The sequence below is a fragment of the Sporothrix schenckii genome (genome assembly GCF_000961545.1).
Source record: "Sporothrix schenckii 1099-18 chromosome Unknown Cont46, whole genome shotgun sequence".
Classification (NCBI taxonomy): Eukaryota; Fungi; Ascomycota; class Sordariomycetes; order Ophiostomatales; family Ophiostomataceae; genus Sporothrix; species Sporothrix schenckii.
The window spans coordinates 141,652-155,904 of record NW_015971147.1 but is presented as its reverse complement, the minus strand read 5'-3'; the positions used below and the strand labels follow the sequence as shown (position 1 = coordinate 155,904).

The window sequence follows — 14,253 nt, the reverse complement described above, 5'->3', positions numbered from 1 at the left end:
CCAGCCATTCCATTTCTCGGGTGTGAGCAGTAAAATGACTGTATTTTGAAAGGCATCCTTGGACGCACTGACGACTGGCCGTCCGCTCACGTCAAGTCAGGGTCCAATAGAAATGTGTGGAAGAGGGTCCACGGTTCGGTTTGCAATGCGGCCCAGGACGGTCCAGGGCGGCCCACGCCCGCAAATGCCCCCCCAAATTCGTGGGGTTTTAATGAGGTGCGTCGCTAGTCAATCACGCCATCGGCGCTGTTGCATCGAGGTCGATGCCGCTTTCGGCGTAGTTAACCGCACTATGCACTCAGATTTGGCGAAGTTGCTTTTCACAGCTTTCCGTGCTGGTTGATCCTGCGCACCACCTCGCGAAAACGCATCCCGCGCGGTGCTCGGTGCTGTCACCTCATAGCTCAGTGGATATTGTGCAGGGTTTTGTTAAGTTTGTTGGCGTTTGTAGTATGCACGCAGCGCCCAAGTTGAAATATGCAAAGGCCCCATAAAGTGACGACAGGTGCCAATGAGCGAGCTCTTGTTCGTGTGTCGTGTGTTCATGTCTCTCAGCTCCGTGATCATCACTCCTTTGCGTCGCCTTCCGACAAGTACTGGCCCATACTGTTGAGAAAACTCGCGACACCACGCGCCTTGCATTCTTTTGAGATGCCCGCCATAAGTTCAATTTCGGCTGGCGACAGCGGGCATGTGTCAATGTCGCCGTGGCCATTGTCGCCGTCGTCACTGTCGTTGCGGCCGACTGTGCCCATGACAATTCGGAGCGGAAAGAGAGCAATGTTGATACTGTACCAGCTAGCCGTCAATTTCGAGTTCGGCGAAAAGAAAACGCTCGACATGATTTTGAGCATGTTGTAGCGAATGGCGCGCATGTTGACGAATTCCGGCGGGATGTCGCCGTCTTCGTTTAGGACCTGCAGAAGACCACCCCGAAAGAGCAGACAAGTGGCCCAGAAGAGCACGAGTGTGTGCGCCTTGGCGAGCTCGAGGACGGAGGAAGAGCCTTCCGACGCCCGTTTCCTCTTCTTCGTCTTGCCGATGGCCAGCAGCTCCTCGATCCCGAAACCTGGCACGACATCGTCGAACCAATCCTTCATTTCGCCGACAAAGGCACTGTACCGGGGACGCAGTCCATGCTTGGCGATGCGTTTGTCTTTCTCGGATAGAGTCTCGTTGCTGTTGATCGCAGTCAGGTCCTCGGCCAGCGCTGGAATGTGCCCAATGTGATCGATCAGGCGGTCCAGCGGTGTCTTGGGGATCACCGCCCACGGCACCGTCATCCAGTCGGGCCGGCTTAGACTAGTCCGCGACTTGGACATGAGGTATGGCAGGAAGAGATGCAGTCGTGTGTCCACAAAGACCTGGTGTGCATCGCCCGTCTGATATGCCTCGGGACGGCTCGACAGCAGCAGTGCCATCTCGCCGGCGTTGAGTCCGACCCAAGCCTCGCCCTGCGCAGCTGAAGGCGGCCCACGGTCCGTCACATCCCGCCCAAAGAGAAGGGTGAACATGGTCAGCAGGCGCGAGGTCAGCAGGAGCGCAAGCTTCTTGGTCTCGGTGGACTCAAACCGCTGTAGTGCCGCACGCATTTTCTGCAGCGCACGCCCATAAACCTGGTGGCCGTCGTCGACCATGCGTGTATCGCGGTGTTGGCTGCCCAGCATGCAGAGGCCGTTGGCCACGACGGCGAGGCGGACGAGGTCTGTCGTGCTATCGGTCTCGGTTGTAGTCACCTGGCTCTCGCACATTTCTCGTACGATGCGTGTCCAGCCGCAGGTTGTGTAGCGACTAGCTTCGTCGGGAAACGGCTCACCGTTTGGGAGGTAGGCGGTCCAGAAAAAGCCAATGTGCCGCTCATGTTCGGCGACAGTGTCGAGTTGCGCGGCGGCCCTGGATTGCGTGACCAAAGGCGCTGCTGCACCAAATGTGCTCGTAGATGTTGTTGGCTGCCCGTTTGTAGCTATGGTGGTCGTCTTGAAGACCAACGCCCGCCCAGTGCCAGTACATGGCCTCCTTGACTGATTGCAAGGCGTGCAGACAGGCTTGACAAAGTCACACTAGATGAGAGGAAGAGTCAGCAACCCACATTTACCAAGAGTCCATATTCTGTTCTTTGCAACACCATTGACCTCACCTTGATCCTGCCCGCTCGGCATGTGCGGCACGCTTGCGGTGGAGGCTGTCGAGCGTTGCTGGCCATTGTGGCTTTCCGAATGCGAGACGAGTGTGGGTCGAGTGTTGACCATGGCGTGTTGTCGACTCGTTGTCCACCGTTTGAACAGAAAGTATCTCCTGGATGTAGCAACGAGAAGATTTGCTTGGGGAGGCGGGCAACATGAAGCGCCGGGTGCTCCTGCCTGTTCTGTGGCTTTGTCGATTCTCACGACAAGAAGCATGCTGCGCGCCTGCCCTACAGGGCAAAGCTTGGAGCTGTAAATCTCTTGCCTAATTGGGAAGACGCTCGGGCCATCTTTTCATAGTGTGGATCCCACTTTCTGTTGGGCTGGGATTATCGGCTGTACACTACAACTCCGCCCTGAATCTGTTGTCCTTTCTGTCAGCATCGACGACGACCAACTTCGACCGACATCAATCGGCGGATACGACCAGCAAAACGAGGACTTTGAGAACGTTGACAAGAAATAAAAATCATGACACGGATAGACGACGCTTATGAATGTCTGCGCTGTCGATCAGTGACTCCACTTCTGTGCACACAAGTAAGTACCGGCACTGCCTGTCCAGATTTGCTCTGATCATCGCCTCGGGTCCAATGAATTCTTCCAGGGATTTCTTCTTTAGGAAGACACTCGGACCACATCAGACAGTGAACGGAGAAACGTACATGTTTTCTTTTGATGCTCGTCAGCCTTGTTTGTTCTCTGAGTGTCCCACAAAGTATCTCTCGGTAAGGCCGTGAGCGGCAAGGCTGTGTCTGTTCGTGATGGTCGTCCCCACAGTCACCATGGCTTGATTTGTCTTTTTTCCTATTTCAGCCATAAGGGGCGAAAGAAGGTCAGGAAGAACAAAAAGTAACCGTCGTGATATATGGTTCGAGACGAATATAAATACATCCACTCTTCTCGACTCTATCCCATTTCGTTGCCCATCTCATCATCCTCGTTCGTCTTCTCTTTTCATCTTCTACCTTTGACTTTCTGCTGCATTGCAAACTTGACAAGATCTCAAATCTTTTGACCACCTGCTTCTTTCTGCTTCCAACGCAGCACATCATAATATTCACAATGGCCCCTTCACTAATCAAAGGCTTGTTTGTGGCTGCCCTGGCAGTTTCCGCATCGGGCGCCGCGATCCCGCACACTGCAGCCTCCAACACTACGAATAATGCAACACAACTTCCACTCAGCAGCGACTCCTCCTTCTCCTACGAGCTGCTCCGCACAGCCAGTCTGTCGCGCTCGTTCGGTGCCGACACTGGCGAGGTCTTGCAGGCCGCCGGCAGCATCGTCCCCAAAGATCTCGAGAGCTTCTCGGGCGCCTTTAACAAGCTCGCCAACCATGTCTATGCACAAGCCCAGGCCATCAATGCCACCTTGGACCCGGTCACTGCACGAAACGCATTCTTCCGTGCCTCGACCTATTTCCGGTCCGCCGACTTTTATCTGCACGGCAACGGCTCGGACCCGCGGCTGGCGACATTCTGGGCCAACCAGACAGCGGCCTTCAACAGTGCCATTGCCCTGCTGGCCATCCCCGGAGAGCGCATCACGCTAAAGGCAGCCAGCGGCAACTTTTCGATCCCCTGTATCTACTACCGCGCCGAGGGAGCCAGCGCCACCGATCCTCGCCCCACCGTCATTCTTGGCAACGGCTACGACGGTGCACAGGAAGAGATGTTGCATGCTACCGGTTTTGACGCGCTCGCTCGCGGCTACAATGTCATCACCTACGAGGGCCCCGGCCAGCCGACGGTCCGCCGCGAGCAGAACCTGGGTTTCATCACCGAGTGGGAGACGGTCGTCACACCCGTGGTCGACTACCTTTTGTCAGGCGCCCGGCCCGAGGTCGACGGCAGCAAGCTCGGCCTGTTTGGCTACTCCATGGGCGGCTTTCTGGCTGTGCGCGCGGCCGCCTTTGAGCACCGCTTGGCTGCTGTCTTTGCCGTCGACGGTCTCTACAGCGTCTTTGAGCCCTACTACAATGCGCTCGACGGCCAGGTGCGCGACCTCTGGGACGCCGGAAACTACACAGCCTTTGACGCCGAGCTCGATTACTATCTGGCCTCCGGCCTGGCCGACACAGAGACTGTCTGGAGTCTGCAGCAGGGCGTATGGAGTTTTGACGTGGACACCGTCAGTGAATTCCTGCGCAAGACCGAGCCCATGACGCTCGACGGCGGCTTGGCCGAGCAGGTGACGTGCCCCGTGTGGATCGGTGCGCCCTCGGAAGACATCTTCTTCCCCGGTCAGCCCGAGAAGGTGCGCGACGCGCTGCGTCCGGGTCTGGCCAGTTACAACTGGTTGACGGCAGAGGACGCGGCGCAGAACCACTGCCATGTGGGCGCCATGGACCACGTCAACGGCCTGATCTACGACTGGTTTGACAATGTCATTGCCAACCGTGTGAACCGTCTGTAACGAAGGGGAAAAGTCCTAGAAATTCAAATGTTGATGAATGTGTCTTTTTTTCTATTTATTTATTTATTTGTTTTTGTTTTTGAGTTACGAATAAAGAAATAATCAATATGATAATATTGAAGGAGTCCTATGCAAATTTGCAACAACATCCGTGATAACAACAGACAATCGTACACGGCCCATAAAAGAACGACTGCCATATTTGTCAATTGCAACAAACTCCAGTTCAAAACAAGACTGGGGAAGATTTAACGTGCGTTCCAAAGACACATCGTGGGCCGAGATGCAGTCCTACTCGGTGTAAGTCCTAGAAATACCAGACGGTTGCCAAGTCCTAAATGATGGAGCGGGCGGTTCGCGTATTTAAGCCAAAGTCCGAGTGAGGTAAGGCGGGCTAGCAGCCACTTGTACCTGCAGCAGTCCCCCAATACCGCTATCAAAATGGCGCCATCCGAGCTATCAATTGTTTTTCAAAGCTCCCTTAAGCTGCAAGCTTCATAAATGCCGAAGACAGAGAAGCTCACTACAGCATCCACAAATAGAACAGCTCAGCAAGACACTTCCAGTGAGCATAAATACCAAGTTGCTGCCTCGTCGAAGTTCACAGACGCCAGGCACCATCATCCTCCCAAAACCCTTCTAGACTTCTCAGCACAAATCAATAAATTCACTTGTCCAAGAACACACTTCCAGTCCAATATGGCCCAAGAGTTCAAGTACACGCACGGTTACACCGAGCACACACTCTCCACGCACCTACGCCGCCGAGCTGAGGCGGACGCTGGCTTCCTCGTGCCCTACATCAAGCCGACAGACTACATTCTCGACGTCGGCTGTGGTCCCGGCACCATCACCACGGGCTTCCTGAAGTACGCCCTCGAGGGTGCCGTGGTCGGCGTCGACATTGCGTCCGAGGTCCTGGCAAAGGCCCGCGAGGTCGCCACCGACAACAACATCCCCCTCCACCCCGACGACGGCACCGTGGGCAAGCCCGGCGACCGCACCGTCTCCTTCTTGCAGGCCGACGTCCTCAAGGGCTTGCCCTTTCCCGACAACACCTTTGATGTTGTCTACTGTTCCCAAGTTCTCGGGCATTTGCCCCCGCCAGACCTTCCGCGCCAGGCCGTCATCGAGATGCGCCGCGTCCTCAAGCCGGGCGGAGTGCTGGGCTCACGCGATGGCTGTGACCAGCACTTTTACCCTCGCGGACTCGCCATCGACCGCCTGTGGGTGCCGTACCAGCGGCGTGTCCTCTTGCAAAATGCACCTCCTGGGTACGACAATTCCGGTGCCGCGACGCCGGCGCTGTTCCGGGCGGCCGGCTTTGACGCGGACGGCGGAAAGGTTTTGGTCGGGGCAGGTGCACGCGTATTTTCAGGGCACGAGCAGCGATCACGTTTGATGTGGCGGGCCAAGGGTCAGTTGACACCTGGTGGGCAATTCTACCAGAACTGGCTCGATGCAGGCATCAGCAAGGACGAGATTGAGGAGACGGTGCGGGCGGCCGAGGAATGGGCCGCGACGGAGGATGCGTGGTTGTTGTCGTCCGAAGCAGAGACGCTCGGATGGAAGTAGAATCACAAATAATACATCATTGTAAAAGAGCGGAGAGAAAAAGGAAACAGTGAACATCGCCAGAATGCGCCTTTCGTGAAAATGCCAAAAAAGAAGTTCGCTCTTTCCTTTGCGCATCTCAAACCGAATGCACCTTCCCAGAACGTCGATAGTGGACCACGCTTCCCTAACATTCCTGGATTTACCCCTTTTCCATAATCACGTCCAAGTCTCTTCTTCCGCATCCCCTTTCTTCCTCTTTTGACATTGTAATTGATGCGCTGTTGTGGACCGTCGAAAGCGGCAACCTTCAAGACGCACCAAGGATCCACTGACACTAATCACTTACACGGGAAACGGGTGCCAAGATGTCGATCACTGATGAAGACCTCCAGTTTATGGCGGATGGCTTGTGGCAAGATGCACTTCTGCCTGACCTAACCGACATCTACGGAATTGACATGGGCACGGCCGGTGAGGTGATTGAGACACCTGGGGACAGGTTGCTGAACCCGCCCGAGGCCGGCAGTGGCAATGACAGAGCGAAATCGTCTTCAAACAAGAAAGTCTCGCCTGCCACAAAACCCGTGAAGACCTCGAAGAGCAAGGTCAAGCAATCTACAGACGAGGGAGCGCCTCCAATGCCCGACCTCTACCTCTCCTCGCCCGTCGAAGTCCCGCCCAAAAAGGGCGGCAAGATGAGCAAGTCCATGAAGGGTGCATCGCAAAACGAGTCTCAGAGAGGTAGGCCTCACGGTCCTGCCAAACCACACAAACCAGTGAGTTCTAGATGCAATCGCGACAAATGTGAGTCAAGGACGATATTTCTAACCCAGCCCGTCCAGAACGCCATGTTTCCGGAACTGGAGACCGACAGTGGCGACCCCTACGAATTGCCAATCTCGCCCAAGTCAAACCACAGACCTCAGGATCCTGTTGGCATTGAGAAAAGAACAAGCAACAAAAGCACGTCACCGGTGGCCGTACCCACCAAGCCATCCAGCCCTGTCGGAGGACTGATCCCTTCGGCCAAGAAGTCTGTCAAGAATCAGAAGCGAGTTGCAAAGCGGTCGTTCCTCGATCCTCTTTCCACGCCGCTGCAATCAGACACCAAAGTGGCCACAACCCAGATGCCGCTGCCCAATCCTACTACAAAAGATACAAACCCTGTTGTCCCAGCCACCAAGTCGGTGCAGAAGCCCAAAGCTACCAGGAGACCGGCACCTGCAAAGAAGGCAGCAAAGCCCAAAGAGATCAAGAAGAAGACAGTTGCCCGTCCTCCTCCCTTCAAAGAAAAGAAGGTGGAGCACGCAGAAGACAAGTACCACATTCAAGATGGCACTGTCTCCGCAGAGAACAAGAATACGGAGAATGAGAACATCACTAAGAAGCTTCGGCCGCGTAGTGAGCGTGCGCCTATTATGATTAGCTCAGACTCGGCGAGCAGCTACGAGGAAGATGGCTACGAGTCGGATGTCGCCTTTGTCCCTGATACCGGCATGACATCCATCACAACCCCTGTTGCACAGATGGATCCCCCTGATTCAGTTGCGAAAGTACCATCCAAGCCGGTGACAGACAGGTCCGTGGCAGCATCCTCGGGACGGCCAAAGCACGACGAAGTCTCCGCTGATGCCAACCACAAGAATGCCAGCACTCGCAAGTCTGTCAAGGTCAAGAATGAGATAATGAATGATGGCAAGGAATCTCTCATTTGTGGCAGGCAGATTTCTCGCAGTGTGCAGTCTCTGGAAATGCAAAATTCTCACCAAAAGCGCCAGAGATCACCTTCCGCCGCACCAGATCATCACGCAGCACCAAAGAAACAGAGAGCGGAGCCGGTCCGCACCGAATCCCGGGTGCGCAACGTGCTCCAGCAAATGGCTGTACCTAAAGATCCTTTTGTCGAAGAGATGGACGAGAATGAGCCAAGCCGGACGCACTTTACGACCAAATTGCTTCAAAGCGCCGCTCCGGCTGTGCAACCAGCTCAGCCTGCAATGCAGCCAGCACCGCGCTACGATAAGCAGCACCACGTTGCACAGAACAAGTCGCACTATGTTGCACCTATGCCTCAGGTGCCGCCGAGAGTTCAACCTGATGGTCCTTGTCAGGCAAAGTCCAAGCCTGTCGATTCGGATGGCATCGCGCGTGAGATGATGAAGCTTCTCGCTACCAGGGCGAACGACAGCCCTGGCCGGGCGCAAACTGCCAAGGACGTATGGCTGGAGGAAATCGACCCCTATAAAGAGACAGGCCAAATCATGGGCTATGTATGCAAGGTGAGTGCCGAGTGTCCTTTATTCTTAATGCTTTTAAAACATACAGACTCTGCTAACAAGACAGACCATCCTTCGCTTCCTCAAGTCCAAAGAAGCGGCCATCGAAGACGTGGCCGAAGAGTATCAGCAGCGCGGAGCAGCCGTCCTCGCCCGCATGAGTGCCCTCCACGGACGTGAGCGCTGTGCCCTCATCCATACCTTTGAACAGAGCCGGCAGAGGTCGCTTGCTATTTTTGAAGCCGCACAGCGCGACGTGCGCATACTAGCGGCTCGGCTCGAGCGAATGAATCTGGCCCCCGTGATCCAGAACGTGCTGGCCGACAATGCCGGCTCCCGGCTGCGCTTGCTGCATAACGAGATGGTGTAATATGATGTGTGTGTGGGTGTTTGACGTCTTCATCGTTCCTTGCTTTTGTCATTCAGCACTCCCAATTACCAACAGTGTGTTTAGCTTCATGTCAGCATCATTTCTGCTACTTGTACAGCTTGGCGTCTAAGTGCAGTTTTTTCGGCCACTACTTTGTTCGTTCAGTTCCTCTCTTAGCCTTGATTGAGGTTTTGCTTCGCTGCTTCACACATTTCTGTCTTTGCCTATTCCATTTGCCGTCTGTTTCGATGTTGTATTTGTCGCGTGCCTTGTTTTCTGCAATGTTTTCGTTGCCCGATCTGGACCAGCGTCATCGTTGTGCTTATCGTCTCTTATTCGTTTACTATTCGTCACATTTTATCCACACATGCAGGCGGGGTGATTTAGGCAAACTGTGCGGTACCAACTGGAAAGTTACAGGCTGAGACGATGGAGTTGATGATGGGTGGCGCACTGCGCAGCGGTGACAAGAAGGAAGTGAGAGATGTCAAGATAAAGAAGAGCAAAGAAGAGGAGGCTGAAAAAGATGAAAACTGGCGAAGGGGGGACTTTACGGAACAATAGATGAGCCTGATGGGGTATTCTCTAACTGATAGATTTAATAGAGAAGTGAGCAAAGTTCTAGACTTTATCATCGTCGTAGACCTTTCGTTCCCTGTATGAATATGGCGATGACACAATTGTGCCACAGTGGATGTGACGGCATTTTGGGCACAGCTCCGGAGGCCAACAGTGCTAGGCGGCGACGATCCGAATGGGGATGGCCTGGCTCCACTCACTGCTGAGCGCCCACGCTACTGCTCCATTACGTAGGATATGTGCTACCAGGTCGAAATACAGCCTCACTCCACAGAACCCAACGCCAGACCTTGCCCAGGTCCTATGCTGTCATCTTTCTTATCGTCAATCGGTACGTTCCGTCCATCTAATTGGCTGCCTACAATCTCGTGAACTTTATATTCATCCGCAACACGCAGGTTGTACTGGCATCGAAGACAAGATATTCTCGTCGTTTCTTTTAGGTATGCCAGATATACCTATGTAGAGGGATAGTAAAAGTGTTTTGAACTTTCTGTTTGTTTCTGCTGCTGGTTCTATGCGGGCCTTTTCTTTCCTCTGTTTTCATATGCTATTTTATGATGTATTATGTCGAAATCGAATTGGCCTCATCGTGACGACATTTAAAATTCACACTCGTCCTAGCCAAGCGGCGTCGTTATTAAAAGATACGCACCGAAATTGAAGGCCTATATAAAGACGAGCACCTTCTCTCTTTCTTGCAGAAGAAATCTCTCTCATCGCCAACCCAACCGAACGTTGCTCTGCCAAAGCTTACGCATTGCCTCGACTTCGCATCTCTACTGTCTGCTGCTTTCTCGCATCCATTAAGGTTCTCTCAGTCGCTTTCCACGCGGCATTCCAACACCTTCACCAATACGCATCTCCGCACTTTTTGCCTTTCTGCTTTTCTTGGTAGAGAGCAAAGCTCCATCGTCGTCAATTCGTTGTGACAATCAGCCTTTGTATCGACAAAATAAACAAAAAAACCGACCACACATCGATATCGACAACATTAACGACATCACAAGCCACAAACGGTCCATCGCTTCGGCAAGCCACAGGCACTGGCGACGCGTTACAAGTTACTTGTTGAAACGGTCACCTGCTGCGCTAAGACGCCCCAAACCGCCACTACCACTCACCTGCGGCGTCGTTTTGGTGCCCAGAACATCCCACAGCGTCAGACTAGGAAACGAATCAGTGGCCTGCCCTCTCTTCTGCCTGGTCCGCCAGCCCCTCTTCTCTCCAGCAACACCCGCCCTCTTTCTGCGCCTTTTCGCTTCCTGCTTTTCAGCCTACGCCCTTTCCCGCTAGTAGGATCCTCTCTACGCTTCGTCTCTTTTCGCCGCCTTTTCTTCCTTTTCGGTCTCTCCGCCCTCTGTCGTCATCTTCGTTCCTTGGTCTGTTCCCTTTTTTTGTTCTCCAGAAATTAAAAGAGACCAACGAAAAAACAACGACGACGCACACGACCCGGCCCGAAAGCGAACAAAACGCAGTGATCAAGCGAATCGAACCACAAAAAAAAGAAAAAAAGACAGACGAGAGCAACTTTACGACTTCAACGAAAAGCGAACCGCCCGAAACGACAAGACGGCTCTGGACGTGTCAAAGCGATTATCTCACGATAGTCTAACAAGCGACAATTTGACATCAACGACACCAGCGACAATCCGGCCAACCAAAGATCCCCTCCATTCAGACGACGAGCAGACAGCGGACAGACTCTCTGCCGCGTCTTGACTCTCTCCTCTCCTTTCTGTCTTCCGTTTTTCTGTCTGTGGCCTGCGTTCCGGCAAGACAATGCCCTTTCGGCAACGCTTTGCACGCCATTTAGGAGACTCTGTAAGTTGACAGTGACCGATCAGATCGTCGATTTCAAAATTAGACTGGTTGGGGTTTCTTTTGTCTGTTGTCTTTTGCCTCTGCTTTTTCGGGGGATTTTCTTTTGCGGTTTCGCACGTATCACTTCCCTGCACTTTCACCTGTACGCGCTCTACGTTGTCGAACGGCGACAATCTCGACACGATGGAGCCTGCCATGCACGGCCAAAGGCAGGATGACGCCTTGAAGGCCGCCCACGTTGCCGCCGAGGAGGACCTCCACGAGGACGATTCGGTTCACGTGATAATTGATCTGACCGGGTCGGATTCTGGCTCGGACTCGGACAACGAGAACGGCAAGAACGGCAGCAACTGCAAGAACGGAAAGACCGACCACGGCGACCATGACGACGCAGGTGCAAAGGAAGCAGACGATGAGACGGGCGTGTCCGAAATTGGAAGGGACGACCTTGCGTCCACGGCGCCTGGCGTCAACTTTGATACCTACTTTGACTGGACTGCACCTGCCTCAGACGCTCCGTCCCCTCGCAGACCGTCCACCCAGTCGTCTTCGTCGTCTGCCTCTGCCATCCTCTTCGACTCGATCGAGCGCTTCTACGAGTCGCCTCCGTCGGCCGTCAGCACCCCCCCACAGTCTTGTCGCAAGCGGAGTCGGGACGAGTTCTGCTATTCAGATGGAGACGAGAACGTGTTGCCCGCCGAAGATGAGGTCGATGTCATGGCTGAGGTCAAAGAGACCGTCATAGATGAGCATGCCAATCGCAAATCGGATCGCGACCACGGCCACGACGTCATTGTCATTGATGACGACGAGGCCGAGGGCGACGCTGGCATCACTCGGGACGCAAGCAAGAACACGATTTACACGTCCGAGGTCTATGACGGGGTCTTTGATGACTCCTTTTTGGACACAATGTCGCTTGATGACCTGTTGGCGCTCGTCCATCAGAGCAACAAGGCTGCCGAGGCTGCTCATGCCGCCAGCATCGGCACGTCGGCCTCCACTCCTCCCTCGGCGACCGTCCTCACACAGAACATCGCTCTTGACCCTCCTGTGCGCTACAACCTCACCTACACCCGCGCGCTCGTCAAGCGGTTGGAATCTCTGGAGGAAATCGAGGTGTCCGTCAGCCATGTGATGGACGCCAAGGGGTTCCCGCTCCTCGTTACCAGCCAGGACGAGCCCATGTGCATGACACCTGTCAAGCAACCCTCCCTTCCCGTCACGTCACCTATTCTCCCCCCTCCCAGGGCCTTGCGCCTGCATCCCCATGCTCTGGATGGCGCCGTTAGTGACGGCGACCACCTGCTTGTGCATCGGCGCGAGTGGGATGCCGACCGCGGCGGTTACAAAGGCACGCCTCGTCATAGTCATAGGCGCACCTGGATTTCTGCATTGGACTACTACGACGGCAGTGCGCCCAAGTCCAAACCGGTGACAGGCTTGCCGCGGGGCCCCGTCTCGTGCCAGTGGACGAGACGGCTGAGCAGCGAGGAGGAAAGGCTCTTGGAGTCGTTTGGGACACGTGCCACGCGCGGTGCCCAGGCGCAGTATTCGGATTTCGTGTTGAGCAACAGCGCCGCGTACACAGACCAGACCATGCCCGATGGACGCCCACTAACGCTCGAGGAACAGATGGCCAAGCCGTACTTGTCGTACCATGGCATCACCCTGACCCACGACGACGTGCACGTCCTGCGCAACGACTGGCTGACCGACAACAACATCAGCTTCTGGGAGGAGTACTTGGAGAATGAGGTCCTGCCACGGTACCCGCAGGCCCGCATCTCGCTCCTGCGTCCGGCCTTTGGTCTGATCCTGATGACGACCAAGATTGAAGCTGCGCGTGAAGCCCTGCCCAAGTTCAAGGACATCACCCACATCTTCTTTCCCATCTCCGACGCTGCCCTCGGCGACCACATGGGCTCGCGGCGCTCCGATGCGGGCTCGCACTGGAGCCTCCTGCTGATTTCCATTGTCGACGGCGTTGCCTTCCACTACGACTCCTTGAGCTCCAGCAACCTGCGCGTTGCCCGCAACGTCACGGCCCGCATGGCCGTCCTGCTCGGCCGCCCCCTGCGCTTCCGCGACATTGACGACACCCCGCAGCAGGCCAATGGCAACGACTGCGGCGTCTTTGTCTGCGTCCTCATGCGGTTTCTGCTCGTCAAGCGCCTCCTCAACGCCCACGCCCGCGAAAAGGTCTCCATGAGCCTCGGCGGCAAGATGATTGATGCCCAGGGCGGTCGGCAAGAAATGCTCCGCATCATTGAGAACCTGCGGCACGAGGCCGTGCGGCGCCGGAGTGCGTCGCCACTGAAGAAGAACAAGGAGGTACCGCGGATTGAGTAGACGGGAGACAGGACTGCACATCCGTCTCCCCATCTCTCTCTCTCGACGCATCCACGCATACACGCATCCACGCATCCACGCATCATCTCCTACTTCCCGACCTTCCGACTTCCCCTGCATCCAGAGCGTGACTGGCATACTGGCGTATTGGCGTAATGGCTCACTGACGATCAAGACGAGACAAAGATACACGGCAGCCAATGTTCCTTTTCTTTTATATCCGACGTTGTTCTTTCTTTTCTGTTTTCTTTTGCTTTGTATTCATTCTTTTTGGTGTTTTCAGTTTTGTTCCTCCTTTCGTTGGACGTCTTCTCGTGGTATTTTGGATTCTTTGCGAGGTGTTGGTGGATAGGCGTTTTTTAGTTCTTTGATGTCATGCTTTACAACTTCTGACAGGCAACAAAAGTATAAATGGTTTATCATCTCTGTGATTTGAGTGACCGTACAACATGCCAACAGGCCTATAGTGTTTTTCTTTGTGACTATCTGATTTTGACATTTAAAATGATATTCGATCTGATATTGGCGGAATTTCTACGTATCTCTTATTTTAGACAAATGAAATAATGATTAGACGAATTGTATTTTGTTTTTTAAAATTTAATGAAATATTTACTACAGTATAAACAGTTTTAACGCAACAAAAATCGTAACGCCAAGCCACAAAATTGTACAAATATTTGAGTTATGGCAT

At 54.2% G+C, this 14,253-nt stretch overlaps 5 protein-coding genes across 5 annotated transcripts; 4 read left to right on the top strand and 1 right to left on the bottom strand.

Annotated features, from left to right (window-relative positions):
* Positions 1–566: 566 nt before the first annotated feature.
* On the bottom strand, positions 567–2,249 carry SPSK_00114 (uncharacterized protein; the record flags this gene model as incomplete). Its single annotated transcript, XM_016727094.1, has 2 exons — positions 567–2,060; positions 2,133–2,249. The coding sequence occupies 2 exons, from the start codon at positions 2,247–2,249 to the stop codon at positions 567–569; spliced, it is 1,611 nt and encodes a 536-aa protein (XP_016586379.1).
* Positions 2,250–3,248: 999 nt separating this feature from the next.
* Positions 3,249–4,601, top strand: SPSK_00134 (alpha/beta hydrolase; the record flags this gene model as incomplete). The annotated part of the gene is made up of 1 exon (XM_016727114.1): positions 3,249–4,601. The coding sequence occupies one exon, from the start codon at positions 3,249–3,251 to the stop codon at positions 4,599–4,601; it is 1,353 nt and encodes a 450-aa protein (XP_016586378.1).
* Positions 4,602–5,300: 699 nt separating this feature from the next.
* On the top strand, positions 5,301–6,176 carry SPSK_00161 (arsenite methyltransferase; the record flags this gene model as incomplete). Its single annotated transcript, XM_016727141.1, has 1 exon — positions 5,301–6,176. One exon carries the CDS (start codon positions 5,301–5,303, stop codon positions 6,174–6,176), a length of 876 nt encoding a protein of 291 aa, XP_016586377.1.
* Positions 6,177–6,523: 347 nt separating this feature from the next.
* SPSK_00090 (uncharacterized protein) lies at positions 6,524–8,804 on the top strand (the record flags this gene model as incomplete). The annotated part of the gene is made up of 3 exons (XM_016727070.1): positions 6,524–6,934; positions 6,992–8,437; positions 8,502–8,804. The coding sequence occupies 3 exons, from the start codon at positions 6,524–6,526 to the stop codon at positions 8,802–8,804; spliced, it is 2,160 nt and encodes a 719-aa protein (XP_016586376.1).
* Positions 8,805–11,390: 2,586 nt separating this feature from the next.
* SPSK_00093 (uncharacterized protein) lies at positions 11,391–13,559 on the top strand (the record flags this gene model as incomplete). The annotated part of the gene is made up of 1 exon (XM_016727073.1): positions 11,391–13,559. One exon carries the CDS (start codon positions 11,391–11,393, stop codon positions 13,557–13,559), a length of 2,169 nt encoding a protein of 722 aa, XP_016586375.1.
* Between the last annotated feature and the right edge of the window lie 694 nt (positions 13,560–14,253).